At 42.6% G+C, this 17,098-nt stretch overlaps 1 protein-coding gene across 1 annotated transcript in view; it reads left to right on the top strand.

The window, feature by feature from the left end:
* The first annotated feature begins 6,998 nt into the window (after positions 1–6,998).
* Positions 6,999–17,098, top strand: part of LOC102496374 (protein FRA10AC1) — a 41,662-nt gene continuing 31,562 nt past the window's right edge. The window contains exons 1-4 of the mRNA XM_027771499.1: positions 6,999–7,283; positions 9,871–9,947; positions 12,040–12,135; positions 12,266–12,311. Of these exons, the coding sequence (XP_027627300.1) occupies positions 9,871–9,947; positions 12,040–12,135; positions 12,266–12,311 (219 nt within the window). The 5' untranslated portion in view covers positions 6,999–7,283. The remainder of the gene's footprint in view (positions 7,284–9,870; positions 9,948–12,039; positions 12,136–12,265; positions 12,312–17,098) is intronic.

The raw sequence follows: 17,098 nt of genomic DNA, 5'->3' as shown, positions 1-17,098 counted from the left end.
TGGTTTGACTCCCGGACCTGGCAGCTTAAAACTCATGCTGGGCGTGTGCCCAACATCCTAGGAGGAGAAGAGATTGGGCATGGCCATCCCTCTCAAGCGGATGATTTCTCACTTTCCCCTCACTGTCTTTCCCTCACTCTCCTCTCTAGTGAGCATATGCACCCGATGGCACTTTTAAAAAAAAAAAAAAAAAAAAAAAGGCCATTGTGTGAATTAACCACGATTTATTCAACTAGTCTAATGTTGATGGACATTTGTCTTGTGTTCAGCTTTATACTTAGGAATAGAGCTGTTATGAACATTCTAGTTCAGGTCTTCCAGTGGACATTTGGACACTGCTAGAAATACATTGAGAAGCAGGATATATGGGGCATGGAACGTGTGTGTTCAGGGTGAATAGGTAGTTCCGAGGTGGCTGCACCAATCTGCACTCCCACCATCAGCATATAAAAATTACACAGCCATGCCACATCTTCAGTAACACCAGATCTTTTTCATTTAGCCCTTCTGGTGGTGGGGGGGTGTGGAGTGGTGCGCATTATTCTTAGCTTGCATTTCCCTCATACCTAGTAAAGATCAGTCCTTTGTTTTATATGCATTGTCCTTTGAGATATCTTTTTTATGTGAATAGTCAGACTGTGTCTTCTGTCAATTTTTCTACTGAGTTTCTGCCTTTTACATAATGATTTTTAAAGTTCATTATATATTCTGATAATTTGTTGGGTATACACACTGCATATATTTTTCTCTTACACTATAACCTAACTTTTTCTTTTATTAAGAGTTTTTAATTTATTTTTTAAATTTATTTTTATCTTAATGGGGTTCTTAATTTATTTTTTTCTGATTTTTTTTTTCCTTATAGTTAACTTTTTGGGAGTCTGACTTAAGAAAATTTTCTGTCCTAGTGAAGATACCATGAAATATGAAGATATTTTCCCTTATTTTCTTTGACATCAACTTTTGATATGATATGAAATAGCAATCAAGGTTAATTTTTTTCTGTGTTATTATTTTTAATTATTTATTTAATTTATTATTATTACTATTTTTTAAAGTTTTCTATAGGGCATGTGCCCTCATGAGAGAGACAAAGAGAGAGAAAGAGAGAACGTGAGAGAGCAAGCAACAGGGCCGGGACTTGAACCATAGTGAGCCACATGGGAGCCCAGCACCTTTACCACCATGCCACCTGCTCGCCCCATTTTTATTATTTCATTGACCCCGAACTATTTACTGAGAAGATTGTGCTTCCAATTCTTTGCCATTGACCATGCTATTCATCATATATAATGGGGTATCTGTTTCTGGGCTGTATTTGAGAAGCAGCTAATTGATAAGTTTATTCTTGTGAGAGAATACCTGTAGCCTGATTCTTTCCTCAAGTAGCATTTCTTACTCGCTATCAACTAGGCATCATTTCACCCACATCATTTCATTTAAACTTCATCAACTCCTATGATAGAGGTGTTGTTATTATTCCCACTTTAAGGATGAGAAAATGAAAACTCAGAGAAGTAAATAACTTGCCCACTGCCTCCTAGCTAGTAAGTGGCAGAAACCTGTCACAAATGCAGGTCTAGCTGACTCTGGCGTATGGATCTTCTCCTTTCTCGTTCCCAGAGCAGTGTGTGGGGAGGGGATGGAGGGGAGTGGAGACCCACAAAAAGATGAACAGGTGAGGGATGAAGGTGAAGAATGCTTAAAACAAAGTGGGCAGATATCACGCTTTTGCTCAGAAAAGGTGCCTTAATCTTTTGTATGTTTTGCTATAGTTTCAAATCTCCGTCCAAAGCCAACTTATCATTTCCCAAACACGACGTCAGTTTTCAGTCACCCTTTTCTTTTCATCAGGGGTCCCCATGTTATTTCAGCGTCCTCAGCTTGGCAGGCATCTTCACGTCTGTATCCTTCAGCCTCTGTGCCCAGTGAGTCCCATCTTCACCATTTATTTCTTCAACTCATTCACGAATTCGGTCCTTCTCTGTTCTGAGCATTTCCTGCCATGGGGCTGAGCTGAACCTTCCCCAGTGTCCTGCCCGCCTCCAGCTACTCCTGCCTTTCTGCATGTTGTTAAGAGGATAATACACGATTAAAAGACTGCAGGGCTGGTCCTATAGCCTAATGATTACAGAAATCAGATTTCACATGGCCGACCACAGTTTAAATCTCTTCCTCAGAGGCTTGAAAAACACAAGGGGGCGCATGTGCGAGTGCCCAAAATCCTGACAGGAGGGAGAAATGGGAGAGAAGAGATTGTGGCATGGCCACACTCCATTGGGGGGTGTTTGGAAGTCAATCATGTATGTGCCTCTATGTGCTTGCCCATGACTCTGGGACAGTTATTTAATTTCTCTAAATCTGGAAAGTGCACACACCCTCTGGCAACCAAAAATAAACTCACTAAATATATTTCCTCCTCTTTAAAACAACAGCGAACATATGCTAAGCCTTACTGTGTGCCAACCAGAGGACTAAACACTTCAGATGCAACATCCGAGTCTCAGATACCACTGCGAAGGAGTTCCTGTTGTTATCCCCATTTTACAGAAGACTAACACTTGAAGAAAACTGAGTGATGCTCAGGGTCCCATAGCTAGTAAATAGCAGATCAGGATTAAAATATAAATTCATTTGGTTCCAGACTTCTTCCCATCCAAATGACTGCCCTACTCTTCACAGCACTTCCGTAGCTCTAGACCAAACTTTACAGCCTAGAGTTTAAGAAGGTCTGACATCTGGTGCTAGCCTCTCTCTTCCACTACTCCTTTTCACAATTCTGCTCTGACTAAAGTGATCTAGTCATTTTTCCCTAAACAACCCATGGATATTTCTACCTCTCTTTTACTGTCCCCCCACCTTGATTGCCCTCTTCTCCCATTTCCTCTTCTCTTATGTAATACCTATATCTTTTAAAGGTTCACTTATTTCAACAGAGAGAAAAAGAAAGATAAGCACCTTCAGTAGGATCTCACACCATGAAACAGGGCATGTGATCCATTCCCTCCTGCCGCCCTTCCGCCCTTCCCAGCCAGTACGGATTACAGGCACATGTGCCTACAGTGTGTAGGCTGACCAGAGAACCACACCTGTGACCTTCTGTCTGGATCCGGCTCCACTTGAGCAATGCATTACTGCTGTACCACTGAGCAGATTCAATGGCTACATTTCAATTGTAGCTTAAGTCCAACTTCCTCTAAAAATCCTTTCTCAACTCTTGCTAATCCCTGTGTCTCAACTGATCTGGTACCTTTACTTCATAAAAATCTTTCTAATCTTTCTAAGCATCAAAAACTGCCCTGGAGATGGTGGAGACAATGGGTTGCATGGTGATTAAGGTGACTAGATCCCACATGGCTGACACACAGATCAAGTTCCAGACCTGCTGGCTTGAAAACCACACTGGGCACATGTATGTGCATGTGTGCCCCAGATCCTGACAAGAGAATGGAGGAGAAGGGATTGCAGAGTAGCCTTCTCTCCTCACCCTCCATGGGTGCTTTCTCATTTGCCCTGTTTCTGGTGAGCACATGCACCTATAGCAAAAACTTAAACAAACAAATAAAAAAGCATAACAACAAAAAAACCCTGCCGTGGGCCTTGCTGAGGAGCAATGTGCACGGTGGTCAGTAGCACGAGCTTTGACGCAGTCATATTTTATCCCTATTTGCTTGCTCATGACTCTAGGCGGGGTCTTTAATTTCTCTAATGTTTTCTTATCTGTACATTATTTGTTCAATAAATATTTTGAGCAACTACTGTGCATCTAGCACAATATTGAGCACTGGGCATTCAGCATTGATAACAGAGTGTGGTCTCTGTCCTTGTGAGCTCACATCTCAGTGGGCGAGACAGACGTGGACTGAGTTGTGTGTGTGTATGTAACTCAGTTCTGCAGAAAGTAACAGGTGTTATTTATTTATTTATTTATTTATTTATTTATTTATGGAGACGTTTTTGCCATAGGGCTCGTGCACTTGCCAGAAAGACAGAGAGAGACAGAGACAGAAAGCGAGAAATCATCCCCCCCTCCCCGCAGGGGTATGGCCATACCACAATCCCTTCTCTTCCATTCTCCTCTCGAGATCTTGGGCATGGACGCACATGCACCCAGCATGAGTTTAAGCCACTGGGTCCAGGACTCGAACCGCAATCAACTACATGGGAGTCCAGTAACACAGCCACAACTCCAACTGCTGGTCCCAATAGGTACATATTATAAGCAGTCCTACCTAGTTTGTGGGAGAGACTGGCCACGAAAGGCTTTTCCTTCCCCTAGCCTGAAGTCTGAAGGATAAGGAGGGTTGTGGGTGGGAGGGCAATGAGGGAGGAGAAAACCATTCTAGGTGGAGGAATAGTAAATTTGAAGAGGCATGCATGTTGAAAAAACAAAACCCAGCATCCTGAGGTCTCATCGAATAATATGGGGGGGAGGGGAATGAAAGAGCAGATAGTTCTGGTTACCTAGTGGTCTGTAATGAACCATCCCAAACTCAGTGTCTTGAAATGACACTATTTATTTTGCTTATGAATCTGCATTCTGTGTTGGGGCTCAGGGGAGACAGCTCATCTCCACTCTACTCCATGTCAGCTGGGGAAGGAGACAGACGAAGAAGCAGGCAGAAGTGCTATCAACTCTGAAATATCCATGGGTTGTTTAGGGAAAAATGACTAGATCACTTTAGTCAGAGCAGAATTGTGAAAAGGAGTAGTGGAAGAGAGAGAGGCTAGCGCCAGATGTTAGCCTCAGAAGTCTCTTAGCATGATTTCTATCGTAGTCACTGATATTCCCAGATTCAAGGCTGGGACTACAGACAGCAGCTTGCTATAGAGGGATGTCAGGATCATGTCATAAAAAGAGCATATTACATGGAATTTACTGGTGTGACCATTTGCGGAAAACACAATTTACTCAAAGATGTAAAGTATCAGCAGGATGCACATTTAGAGTTTGCATTAACATGACTTGATAATCACCACTACCATCATTCAACTCCTCTCACCCCTACACATACCCACCACAGGAGTTAGTTGTTGTATTTCAGTTATGCAGTACTGGTGCACATTCGGATTTTCATGGTCACTGAAATAACACATTTGACAGACTGGGCACCATAGGTTCATGTCATTTACTAGGCACTTGGCATATCATAGAATATGTTACTGTCGTTCTATACATTCTATCCTTCTTTCTACTCAGTCTTCAAGAATATAGAGTGGCCTTTACATACCCATAACCCTGATGGCTAGGACAGTGCCATGCAGAGAGCAGGCAGGCAATAAATATTTGTGGTTTTTTATTGTTGGTGATCTATACTTGCTAACTTGAGATTCCCTGATCAGTTAGATTTTCTATCCTGTATTAGCTATTTTAGTACAGATATGTCCCTAACATACATTTCCTATTTACTTCCTTTTAATCACTGCTGCCTCACAGTGAAAAATGTAAATCTTTGCCTGAATAAACTGGTAGCAACAGCTTTCAAGTTCTTAGAAATACTGGAACCAACAGCTACTCCCACACATTCCATGCATTGAGAAAGAGAGAGAAAACAGACATTAGGTCTTGCAAAGAGAGAAGTACTCCAGTTCTAGACTCTCACCAGGTTTGTGACTTCAGGTTCTGGCCTGCTCCTCCTGCGTACAATGGGGCTAATTACACAGCAGCACAGGGTGCTGGAAAATTAAAAGGAAGCAATGGATGAAAAGATAGTAGGAATGGTAGAAAAATGAAATAAGTGTTGGTAGAAAGGAAACTGGATGCAAGATACAGGTGTGTTTGGTCTTAATCATAAAAGAGCAAAATAGGTTTTTTAAGTATTCTCCAAAAAATAAACTACTTGACAAAGGAACTCAATATTAGCATTAGATTGCAAGGCTTCCAATTAGTCTTCTGAGTAAATATTTTTTAATTGAAGTATAATTTGATTGCATTTGGAAACAATTGAATTTGCAACCATTTAATTTACAGCTTTTCAAGCTCACAGTCACTGCTCTGGGTATAGCACAATATGTGTATAATCTATGGTCGGGGATGCAAAGGGCCTTGAAGTGCTGCCCACCGATTAGGGTGTTAAGTGCCAAGGTTTCCTCTAAAAAGGGCCCGTTGTCAGAGCTAGCGGCATACCAGTTCATTTCAACAAATGTTAAATTAGGGCTCCTGATTGCCAGGGCACTGCGGTGGGTACTGGGAAGGAAGCAGAGACGCACAGGGGTGATGCGGAGACAGGCCGGGGATCGGGACCCAGCCTGGAAAGCGGAGCAGGGCGTCAATGTAGAGAACGCAGGACCTCGTGCCGCTTAAAATAGTTGAACGTTTTTTGGCTTTTTTTTTTTTTTTTTAAGATTCTATTTTGGATCCGTTTCACAAGCGCCAGCTTGCTGTCAGGAGAGAATGCGACCCTGTGAAATCGGCCCCGTCCCTTTTCTTGCTCACGAATTCCATGCACTCCTTTGCCACCAGCCCTGCTTTTGGAACGGTATCTATTGTGTGGGTGGTGAGACGATGGAAAGTTATTTTTGTTCTAATTAAGAGAGCCGTTTTAGTGGAGGGAGAGGGAGAAAAGGAGAGGCCGAGCGAGGCCGAGATGCTGACGAGGATGCTCCGAGGAGGCGTTACTAAGGTTACTAGAGAGAGGCTGGCAGGTGATAGGCAGCCAAGGTTTTTCTAAATCAAAATATATGTTCAAAAGAGGGTCGTGGGCTGAGGTGCGCGTAGTGCCACATGGTACTGGATGCTGGATTCCCTCGAGGGGAAGGGAAGGAGGCCCCAGAAAAAAACTGGGGTGACGACCCGACTTTGCGCAAGTAGGAAACCGCGGCTTCCCCTTCCGGACTTTTTATCCCGCCGCCCTAGTTTCCCGGAGCGGTTCTAGCTGCAGCACAAGGTCGACGCACGCGAGCACGGGGCCATTTAAGTGTGACACGCAGCCAAGTCAGACCGGAAGCGGTGCCCAGCCGGGACCCGTAGGGAGAGGCGAGGATTGGGCGGTGGGTGTGGCGAGGCTACGCGGCCGGGGCGGACCGGGTGGACCTGCAGCGGCTCGCTCAGGCCGTGCGTTGTCGCTGCAGCTACCGGGAAGAAGGGCGCAACAGTTCGTGACAGAGCTGGCAGAGCAGGGAGGCAGGGGAAGGGTGTGCGAGGAGGGCCGTGGCCACGTTTGGCGTTGGGGACAAGGCCCTCGAAACTTGTTCCTTCCTCGAGTTGGTGACAGATTCTGGACACTCCGGCGTCTTCATTCTCGGCTTTCTCTGGGCCCTTGTCAGTTGATTCGTAGCTTGAAGTGAGTGAGAGAGTTTCGGTTTCACCCCCGAGTTAAGGTGGTTGTGGGGTGGACGAACCCACCCGAGGAAAAGGAAGTGGGAGATCGCGGGAGCTGGGGGATGCCGACGGGAGCATCCACGGGGTTTCCCTGTGCCAGACACCGTTCAGAAACCCCTTCGATGCAATGACTCGTTTAACGTACAGTCCCCCGAGGTCGGCGCTCTTATTAGCCTCGTTTTAATAAGTAGGGAAACAGCCTCCGAGCAGCTAAGGAAAACGCCCCAAGAAAGACAAGTGGGAAGTGCAGAACTTGCCGTGGCATTCTGTTGCTAATAGGCAGCCCTCACCCATCCCTCTAAGCGCCACGTTAAAGTCGTCCCTATCCAGATGTGAAGAAAGTGAGCACACGGGACAGGGGGCGAGAGGCTGGTATGGCTTGAACAGGTGTAGTAAGACACGTGAGCAAGGAGGTGACCTGGTACAGGGGGTGGAATCCAGGCGTGTAAGGCCGTGACAGACGGAAGCAAGGGTGGGATTGGAATTGTGGAATTCTAACCTTCATCGCTACCCTAGGCTGGAAGCTTCCTCTCTCTAGAATTACCAGAGAGAGGGAAGAGAGTGTAGGTTTGAACAGAGAATATAGAAAGATCACAGACTCGGAGAACGAGAAGATTGTTTGATGTTACTGCCTTAAGTAACAGCTGAAGTTCAAAGGGTTGAGGCGACGGACTCAAGGTGCCCAGTTCTGGAAGCATGCCTTCTGTCTTAGATCCAATGCAATGAACTGTAGGGGGTTCTTTCCTAGGGGGTTCTTGCTGTGGTGAATAGTGAAGTTTAGAAAATGTATTATAGCATTCCACCTGGACTGGTTTCTTCCAGTGGTGTAAATTAGTATTGTTGACATCAGATAGTTTCTCCATCCATACCCCATTAGTGCATCCCAAATTCAGTGTACTGCTGGAACCATGAGCTTCTTCCATTGACCATTTCTAAAAATTTCAGTTCAGAAATGAATCGAGACAAGGGAAAGCTAACTATGCCAAAGGGCAAAGTGGTTTACCCTAAAGAAACATAAGAGGAAATGGAAATCTCTACTTATGTTGAAAGAGTTAACAGGCAGTTTTCAATGGTCAATAGTGTACTATTCACAAATAATGTAATTTCTATGGGGTATTGCTATTGCCTCTCATAGCTCTGAGAGGCAATCCGGAGTGGTTGATATTATGGGTTTAAGAATCAAGGGGACCAGCAGTTAGCGTAATGGCTATGTCGCTGGACTCCCATGTAGTCGACCGCGGTTCAAGTCTTGGACCTGGTGGCTTAAACTCATGCCAGGTGCGTGTGTGTGCGTGCCCAAGATCCCGAGAGGAGAATGGAGGAGAAGGGATTGCAGCGTGGCCATCCCCCCTGTGGGGTGATTTCTCGCTCTTTGTCTCTCTGTCTCTCTCTCTCTGTCTGGCGAGCGCACGCGCCCTATAGCAAAAACCTCTCCAAAAAAAGAAAAAAAAAAAAGAATCAAATATAGGGGTCAGCAGGGGGCATGGTGGTTAAGGCACTGGACTCCCACATGGGTGACTGTGGTTCAAGTCCTGGACCTTGGCAACTTGCTTTCTCACTTTCCCTTCCTCTTTCACTGTGTCTTTCTCTGGTAAAATTTAAAAATAATAATATAAATAATATTAATTCTTAAAAAAAAAAAAAAAGAAAATCCGTTAGATCAGCCTGGTTACTTCCTTTGTAAAATTGCTTTACTGTGCTGGCTCTGTGGCTTAGCTGGTTAAAGCACCTGTCTAGTAAAATTGCTTTACTGGACTTCCTTTGTCTGTGATTTCTTTATCCCCAAAGTGGAGGCAGCATTTCTAACTTGTAGAATTAGAGGCATCCTTCCTAAAGCATTCAGCACAATGTGTGGAACAAAACTGGTGATAAATACATAGTAACTGCTGTTACTCTGAAATAAAAAGTAAAGCATTGTTGAACCTGTTAAGGCAGACACTGCAGATTCTAAGCCTGGATTTCAATGGAAAGTCGAAGGATTACAACCTGTCTCGTTTGCCTAATGATACTGGGTTATCAGAAACCTGATGATGTTATTTTTTCTGTTTTTCTATGCAAAAACGCTTCATGGCTTTGCTGACAACCCAGGAACTAAAGTTGAAAAATTATTTATTTTTGTGAAAGATGTAGCTGTTACTTCTTTCTTTGTTGTTTTTAAGTTTTTACCATAGGCGTGTGCTCATCAGAGAAAGAGAGTGAGGAGGAATATGAGAAATCACTCCCTGGGAGGATGGCCATGCTGCAATCCCTATCCCATTCTACTTGGGATTTTGGGTACGCATGCACATGTGCCTGGTGTGATTTTCAAGCCACTGGGTCCACAGCTCTAATTGTGATCAGCCATGTAGGAGTCCAGCCCTTCAGCCACTGTGCCACCTGCTGGCCCCAATAAGTCTGTTATTTCTAGGTGAATGAACGTTTACTGACTCCATAGCCCATGAGCAGTGATCTGCCATCATGGTCCTTTACCTAACTGGTTTTGAACTGTTTTGTTTCCTGAACAATGAGCAGGCTAGGTTCTAAACCGCCGATTTCCTTTCCCTTTGTAGATGCACGGTCATGGAGGCTATGACTCTGACTTCAGCGATGATGAGCACTGCGGAGAATCTAGCAAAAGGAAAAGAAGGTAAGTGACATTTTATTGGTCTGTGCTTCATACCTTTTCTGGATTGATACGAGGCGTAAATAAGGAATATTGAAAGTTGTTGGATTGTGTTTGCATGTGAACAGCTGTGCTGGTGAATGGATTTTTTTTCCCCCACTAAATTATAATGAGTGGATTCAAAGTTGGAGAACAGTTGTGAGAAAATAAGAATGTAATGTCTGTGCTGCGAGGAGTTTATTGAAAGAGAAGGAGGGAAAAAGGAAAGGAGTGAAAGGCTTCATGTTCCGCTCTTACATGTATTTTTACTCAGCTGTCAAGGGATGTTTGCTTGCAAATGTCATCGCTCAGCAGGGGCTTGGTCCGTCACCTCCTGCTAGTACTTGCCTTCACAATGAGGTTAGTGAGGAGGATGAGGTTGTGTTAATAGAGCAGAATAGTCCTGATAGTTACACAGAGGAGCGGACGAAGTCGAGGGAGGAAGCCCATGGAGGTGTTACTGAGTTGGAAGGGATGAGAACTGTCAGACATACAGCCTGGGTGATCTAAGCAAGCTTCATCTTGGCAGAGGTGGTGGGGCTCGGGGTATCGTCCTCAGTTTTCAGTGCCTAGAAACTAAGTTTTGTTTATTAATTCAGGAGTGGTTGACTGATTCATACTAACCTTTTAGAAATTGGTTTATTATTTCACACCAAGAACAATATATTAGGCATATTCACTGGCACTGAACCTTATAATAGGATACTTAGTCTACCTAGATAACAGAATATAGTAATAGGTTATGTTTTATGGTGCTTTACTTTTTTTTTTTTTTTTTGAGAGGTTTTTGCTGTAGGGTGTGTGTGCTTGCCAGAGAGACAGAGAGAGACAGAGAGACAGAAAGCGAGAAAAGAAAAGAGAGACAGAAAGCGAGAAATCACCCCCCAGGGGGATGGCCACGCCACAATCCCTTCTCTCCACCTCCTCTCAGGATCTTGGGCACGCATGCACACGTGCCTGGCGTGAGTTTAAACCACTGGGTCTGGGACTTGAACTGCAGTCGACTACATGGGAGTCCAGTGACATAGCCATTATGCCAACTGCTGGTCCTGGTGGTTTACATTTTCTAGATTGTTGATTTAAAAACATTACTTTGTAAGAATAGAATTTGAGTAAATCTAATAAATCTGCTCTAGAGTTATTTTTCTTTCTTTTAAAAATTTGTGGGACCAGCAGTTGCCATAATGGCCATGTCACTGGACTCCCATGTCATTCACCACGGTTCGAGTCCCAGACCTGGTGGCTTAAACTCATGCTGGGCGCGTGTGATGTGTGCCCAGGATCCTGAGAGGAGAATGGAGGAGAAGGGATTACAGTGTGGCCATCCCCCTGTGGGGAGTGATTTCTTATTTCTGTCTCTCTGTCTTTCTCTTTCTGGCAAGCGCACGCACCCCATAGCAAAAACCTCTCCAAAAAAAAAAAAATTGTTAGAGGGTAAATGCACTTGCCAGAGAGCGAGAGATGGGGAGAAAGCACCCCCAGTAGGGTGAGGGGACAGTGCAGTCCGTTTCTTCCATTTCTCCATCCTCTTGGGATTTGAGGCACATACATGTACCCAGCATATTTTTCAAGCCTCCAGGGCTAGGATTTGAACCACACGGTTGGGTGTATGGGATCAGTCATCCATATGAGATTCCGTTCGCTTAACCACCAGGCCACAGAGTAGGCCTGAGCTATTTTTATCTACGTGACTAGGACTTAATTAACATCTCTGTCTTCAATAATCAGCTCACCTTTTTCCAAGTTATTAATTACCAAAAACTTTCACTTTACAAACAGGAAAATTGAGACATAAAGAAATTAAGTAATTTCATCATTTTAAGATGAAGATAGTAAATGGCAGGATCACACGCAGACTTAGGTGGTCTGACAGTGGAACCCATGCTTTTGTTAGTTTCATCTTCTCCATTCTATAGGAATTAAATAAGTTTAGGAATTAATTTAGTTATTTAAGGAGATATAAAAATGTCTTACTAAAGATTTGTCTTTTTTAACTTAAGACTTGAATTCTTAAAAACCTGTTCCCATTACCTTTGGAAAAATTAACTCTTAATGATTTTTCTTCTTAATACACCAGGACAGTCGAAGATGATTTACTGCTCAAAAAGCCATTTCAGAAAGAAAAACATGGAAAGGTGCCCCATAAACAGGATGCAGCAGACTTGCTGGATAGGTATGGTATTTCAGTGTGAATTACATTCTTTGATTTAAGATGTTTTATAAACTGGGAGACTAGGGGATCTGATTACATTAATTAGAATGCAGACGTTTGAATTTGCTTAAAATAAAATTTGTTTTAACAGGGAAGAAGCAAGAAATAGAAGGTTTCATCTCATAGCAATGGATGCTGTATCCTTTTTAATCATTCTGTATTTTTACAGTTAGAATGGTTTGTAGTCTACTTTTAATAAAATTGTGTATAGTCACATAGCCTTTTTTATTTTTAAAGATGATCGATACAGAATTTTGCCATTTATACACTGGGGTACAGGTTTCTCTTTGCTAATAGGAAAAATTTAGAGATAAAAATAATTAAACAGAACTAGTATTCCATATATAGAGTCACAATGTCTATGAACCTCTACATGTTTTTCCAACTCCTTTTTAGGATGCTTTCAACATTTATTATTTCTATACTTCTTTTTACTCTCATTTTAATTTGTTCTCTTCCTACCTAAATTAGGTCTGTGGACTATCCCTAGGCCTGCCGTGGCTTTAATTTTCAAGTGTGTCTAGAAACTATCTTTAAGCTACATACAGCTTGCTTTCGTGTCGTAGCTAGGTCTCAATTCACTTTTTCAGTACGACTATGGCTTGTAATGCTGACTTCTAAACGGGCCCTCCATGGTACTGTGGGAAATATTGGAGGTCGAAAGGCAGGCCAGGCAAGAACTGAAGTATTTCTGGGTGTTTATTGCAGTGGCCAGCATTAGGAGAAGGAAACAATGGCAATTTGATACGCCCCTTATCTGTAGTCTTTCCTTTCTGTTTGTTATCATTCTCATCCTTTTTTTTTTAAAAGTTACAGAAGTACTATTGGCTCACTAGTTTATTTGTTCTTTTTGTCTTCTAACTCAGTAGCTCAGCTTTCTTTTTCTTTTTTTTTTTTTTTTGCAAGGGTTTTTTTTGCTATAGGGCGAGTACGCTCGCCAGACTGAGAGAGACAGAGAGACAGAAAGCGAGAAATCACCCCCCAGGGGGGATGGCCACGCCACAGTCCCTTCTCCTCTGTTCTCTCGGGACCTTGGGCACGCGCGCACACGCACCCAGCGTGAGTTTTAAGCCACCGGGTTCGGGACGCGAACCGCGGTTGACTACATGGGAGTCCAGCGATATAGCCATTACGCTAACTGCTGGTCCCAAGTAGCTCTGCTTTCTATGACTCTCTTCTACCACTTGGGCCTTTGGTATTTGAACATGTTCGCCTTCCCTGACACAAGTCTGTTTGAGCATGGAGCCCCTCATTTGAGCCTGGAGAGTGAAAGTTGGCACTCCTTTTCTGTCATGGGTAGAGGCAAGATCACAGTTTTTTCTGAGGTATTTGGCTGGAGTATTACGGTCTAAACATTCTTGGTCTTGCTAGGCTGACTGTTGGCCATTTAGTTAAACAGAGCAGGCTTTTGTTGAGCCTTTTTAGTGTTTCCAGGTTGACAACTTCTTTACCTTCAAGCCCTGGGGCACGTGAGACAAAGAAAAACTGAGGAACTCCCACCAGATTATTTCATAGTCCCGAGTCCCCAACCCACTGTGCCTTTTTCTCTTTTCCTTTCTGAGTCTTTGTATGATTATTTTACATTCAGTGTCCAAGGTTTTTAGTTGTTGTTATTGTGAGGAATAGGAAGAAGTTCCATCTTTGTCTTCTCCATCTTTCCAGAAGCAAAGGTCCCACCCACTGCCCATTTTTGTACATAAAGTTATTTTGGAAGACAGCCGTGTGTGTGTGTGTGTGTGTGTGTGTGTGTGTGTGGTCTGCGGCTGCCCTCATGCTAAAGTGGCAGAGCCGAGCAGTTGCACCAAAGACCCTAGGGCTTGCAAAGCTTGAAATATTTACCATTTGGCCCTTACAGAAAACGTTTCCTGATCCCAGCCTAATAAGTGAAGTGACGTACTGTGGTCATGTGACCAGTTAATGATAGATCAAGAGCTAGAGCTCAGATCTTCAGATGTCTGGCTTCTCTCTTCTTTTTTCTGAAACGCTGTTTCATTACCGGTTTTGGAAGTGTCATCATCTAATTAAATATTCTGTTAGGATACAGTAGGATTAATAAAATTGCAGTATATCTTTAATATAATATTGTCACAGATAGTATTATAGAAGGTGAGTTCAACTCTGTTAGGTACAGCTGAGTATTCAGCGCTAGAGAGCATGCCATCGAGCTTTTTAAAACAAAAATGAGAATATCATATATCTTTGACTAGTAAAGTATAAAACTATGTCCAATTTCTTATATTTGCTTTTTTTGAAAGACCAATATCAGGATTTAATATTATAAAAGTTGCATCTTTTATCTGAAGACTTTATCATTACTAAAATAACTACATTATATTTAATAATAATGAAATTGTAAATCATACTCTAGTAACTATAATTTTTAAATATTCTTCTTGTGCTTGTTAGAATGAGTGGCAGTGTGAGGCTCCTGTGATCTAGTAGTAGAGTAGGATGCTCTTTCTCTCCAGGTAGAGGTAGAGAAACATCACAAGAGCAGTATGCGTTTGAAACATTCAAAACAGTACAAACAGTATTTAGTAGAAAGTAAAAGCACTTTTACATGTAATCTTCACTGTAACAGTTATCCTTCTCTATGTTTTTAATGTATAAACATGTAATATTTGAATATTAAAAAAAGCTAAATGGACTCATACTATGCTTTTTTTCCTAAAGAATTATTTATTTAATTCCATTTGTTGTTGTTATTTTTTCAATTTGGCCAAAAAGAGACAGAGAGAGAGAGAGAGAGAGAGAGAGAGAGAGCAAGAGAAAGCAAGGCGCCAGGTCCAGGACTCAACCCGTGATCAGCCATATGGGCATCCAGCATCCTTAACCACCATGCCACCTGCCATCCCAGAAAGTGAGATGGCCACACCGCAGTCCCTTTTCCTCCATTCTCGTCTCGGGATCTTGGGCACACATGTACACGCATCTGGCGTGAGTTTAAGCCACTGGGTCCGGGACTCAAACTGCTGTCAGCTACATGGGAGTCCAGCAACACAGCCATTACACCAACTGCTGGTCCCCATACTATGCTTTTATTCACCCACTGAAGTATCATGACACATAACTACCCCTTAGCAAATGAAATCCTTAACTTTTTGCATTTCAGTATCAAAGGCATGCAAAGTTGGTAAATGACTATATTTTATACTATGGTGGCAAAAAAGAAGACTTCGGGCGTCTGGGGTAAGTATCATAAGTTTTACATAGAACAGGAAGGGACTGTGGATGACTTTAGAGACTCATGGCTACCGTTCTTCTGATCCTGTCACTCTGCCCTGCTTTCTGTTCCAGTTTTCTTGTTATGTTGTGAGAGTGAGGTCGTTCGCTGCTTCCAGCCAAGTGACTTGTCACAATTTCATCTCTTTGGCAGCAGGCTTCAGGTTGCCTGCGCACCTGCTGAGGCAGGGGCGACTCTGCCACAAGAGAATATGTGAGGAATGCTTGTTTGTCTTTTGGGCAATGATTTTTGAAATTTGTAGATCTTAGTGTTTGGGGTTACTTTTTTAAAGGTGGGAAAAATAAGAAACCTCACTTTATTATTTCCCACACATGGAATGCCTTCCTATATTTGACTCTGCTGTCAGAGCCTCTCAGTTGTGTGTGTGTGTTTCTCTCTGACTTAGTTTTTTAGTTGGTTGAGCCCTAAAAATTTTTGTACCATCTTGCCTACCCCTGGTTTAGCTTCCCTGTCAATTTAGCTTATAGGCCCAGCAATCATTCACCCCACCACTGAACTGTCATCCTACCAGCAAACTCTTTCTCTGCCTTACTTAGTCTTTCTAGGAAACGATAGAAAAATAAGGTCTGGAGAGTTATTCATACTTTTAAAACATCAGATCTCAGGAGAGTACTGTTATGACTTTGGGTTAGATTCTGGAACTTATTATTCTGAAAATAAGTTTTCATTTTTCCTTACTGTTTAGTGTTTATTCAGATTCCTCACCCAGACTTTGGTAACTAAGCACCATTTGTGTAGTTGAAACCAGTGCTAGAAACAATGGATCTTCCATCCATTTAACTGGTTTCTGTATGCAACACTCTTTTTAAGTGCCTTTTGACAATACCAAAATGTTTTTTTACATAGATGTACATGTATGTATACATATCCACACTCAGACACATAAAGCTATCTTCATGTATTATATTTTTTATTCGCACTTTTAACAATCCTACAGAACTCTTTTAACCTCCTGTCGTTGACCATTTTTGTTCTATTAAGTTGAAATAGTTTTGTTTTCCAGGGAAAATGACAAGACAGACTTGGATGTCATACGAGAAAATCATCGGTTCTTATGGAACGAGGAGGATGAAACAGACATGACTTGGTAATTTTGTTCCTCAGAGGCGTGATGCACCAGACACGGGTCATGTCCCTCCTCTGCTTCACTCTGTCACTTTGTCAAGGCTTAGTTGGACAGTTCTGAATCAAGGACATAAAACCATGACAAAAATGACTGAATCTGGCTTGGTTCTTGTGGAAGTTTTTGATGTCTTAATTGCTTGACTTACTTTTTAAAAATGTTACAATATTGTGTATTGTCTTGTAATATGTTATTATATACTTGTTTTTAAATATTCCTTTTTGGGAAAAGCAGTACGTGAAGATGGTTTTGGAATCCAAACATTTTACAAAGGGTAAAAAAGTGAGGAGTACATTTCCTCCTTCTGGCTGTCAGTCCTCCAGTTTCTTTCTCAGAGAGAACCACTATTTATTTATTTATGTTTAATCTTTCTCTTTTTTTTGGGGGGGGAGAGGTTTTTGCTATAGGGCGTGTGTGCTCACCAGAAAGACAGAGAGACAGAAAATGAGAAATCACTCCCCGGGGGTATGGCCACACCACAGTCCCTTCTCTCTGGATCTTGGGCACACACGCACACGTACCCAGCATGAGTTTAAGCCACTGGGTTTGGGATTTGA

The sequence above is a fragment of the Tupaia chinensis genome, unplaced genomic scaffold (assembly GCF_000334495.1).
Source record: "Tupaia chinensis unplaced genomic scaffold, TupChi_1.0 Scaffold000217_1, whole genome shotgun sequence".
Lineage (NCBI taxonomy): Eukaryota > Metazoa > Chordata > Mammalia > Scandentia > Tupaiidae > Tupaia > Tupaia belangeri.
This window is presented reverse-complemented; position numbering and strand designations above follow the sequence as displayed.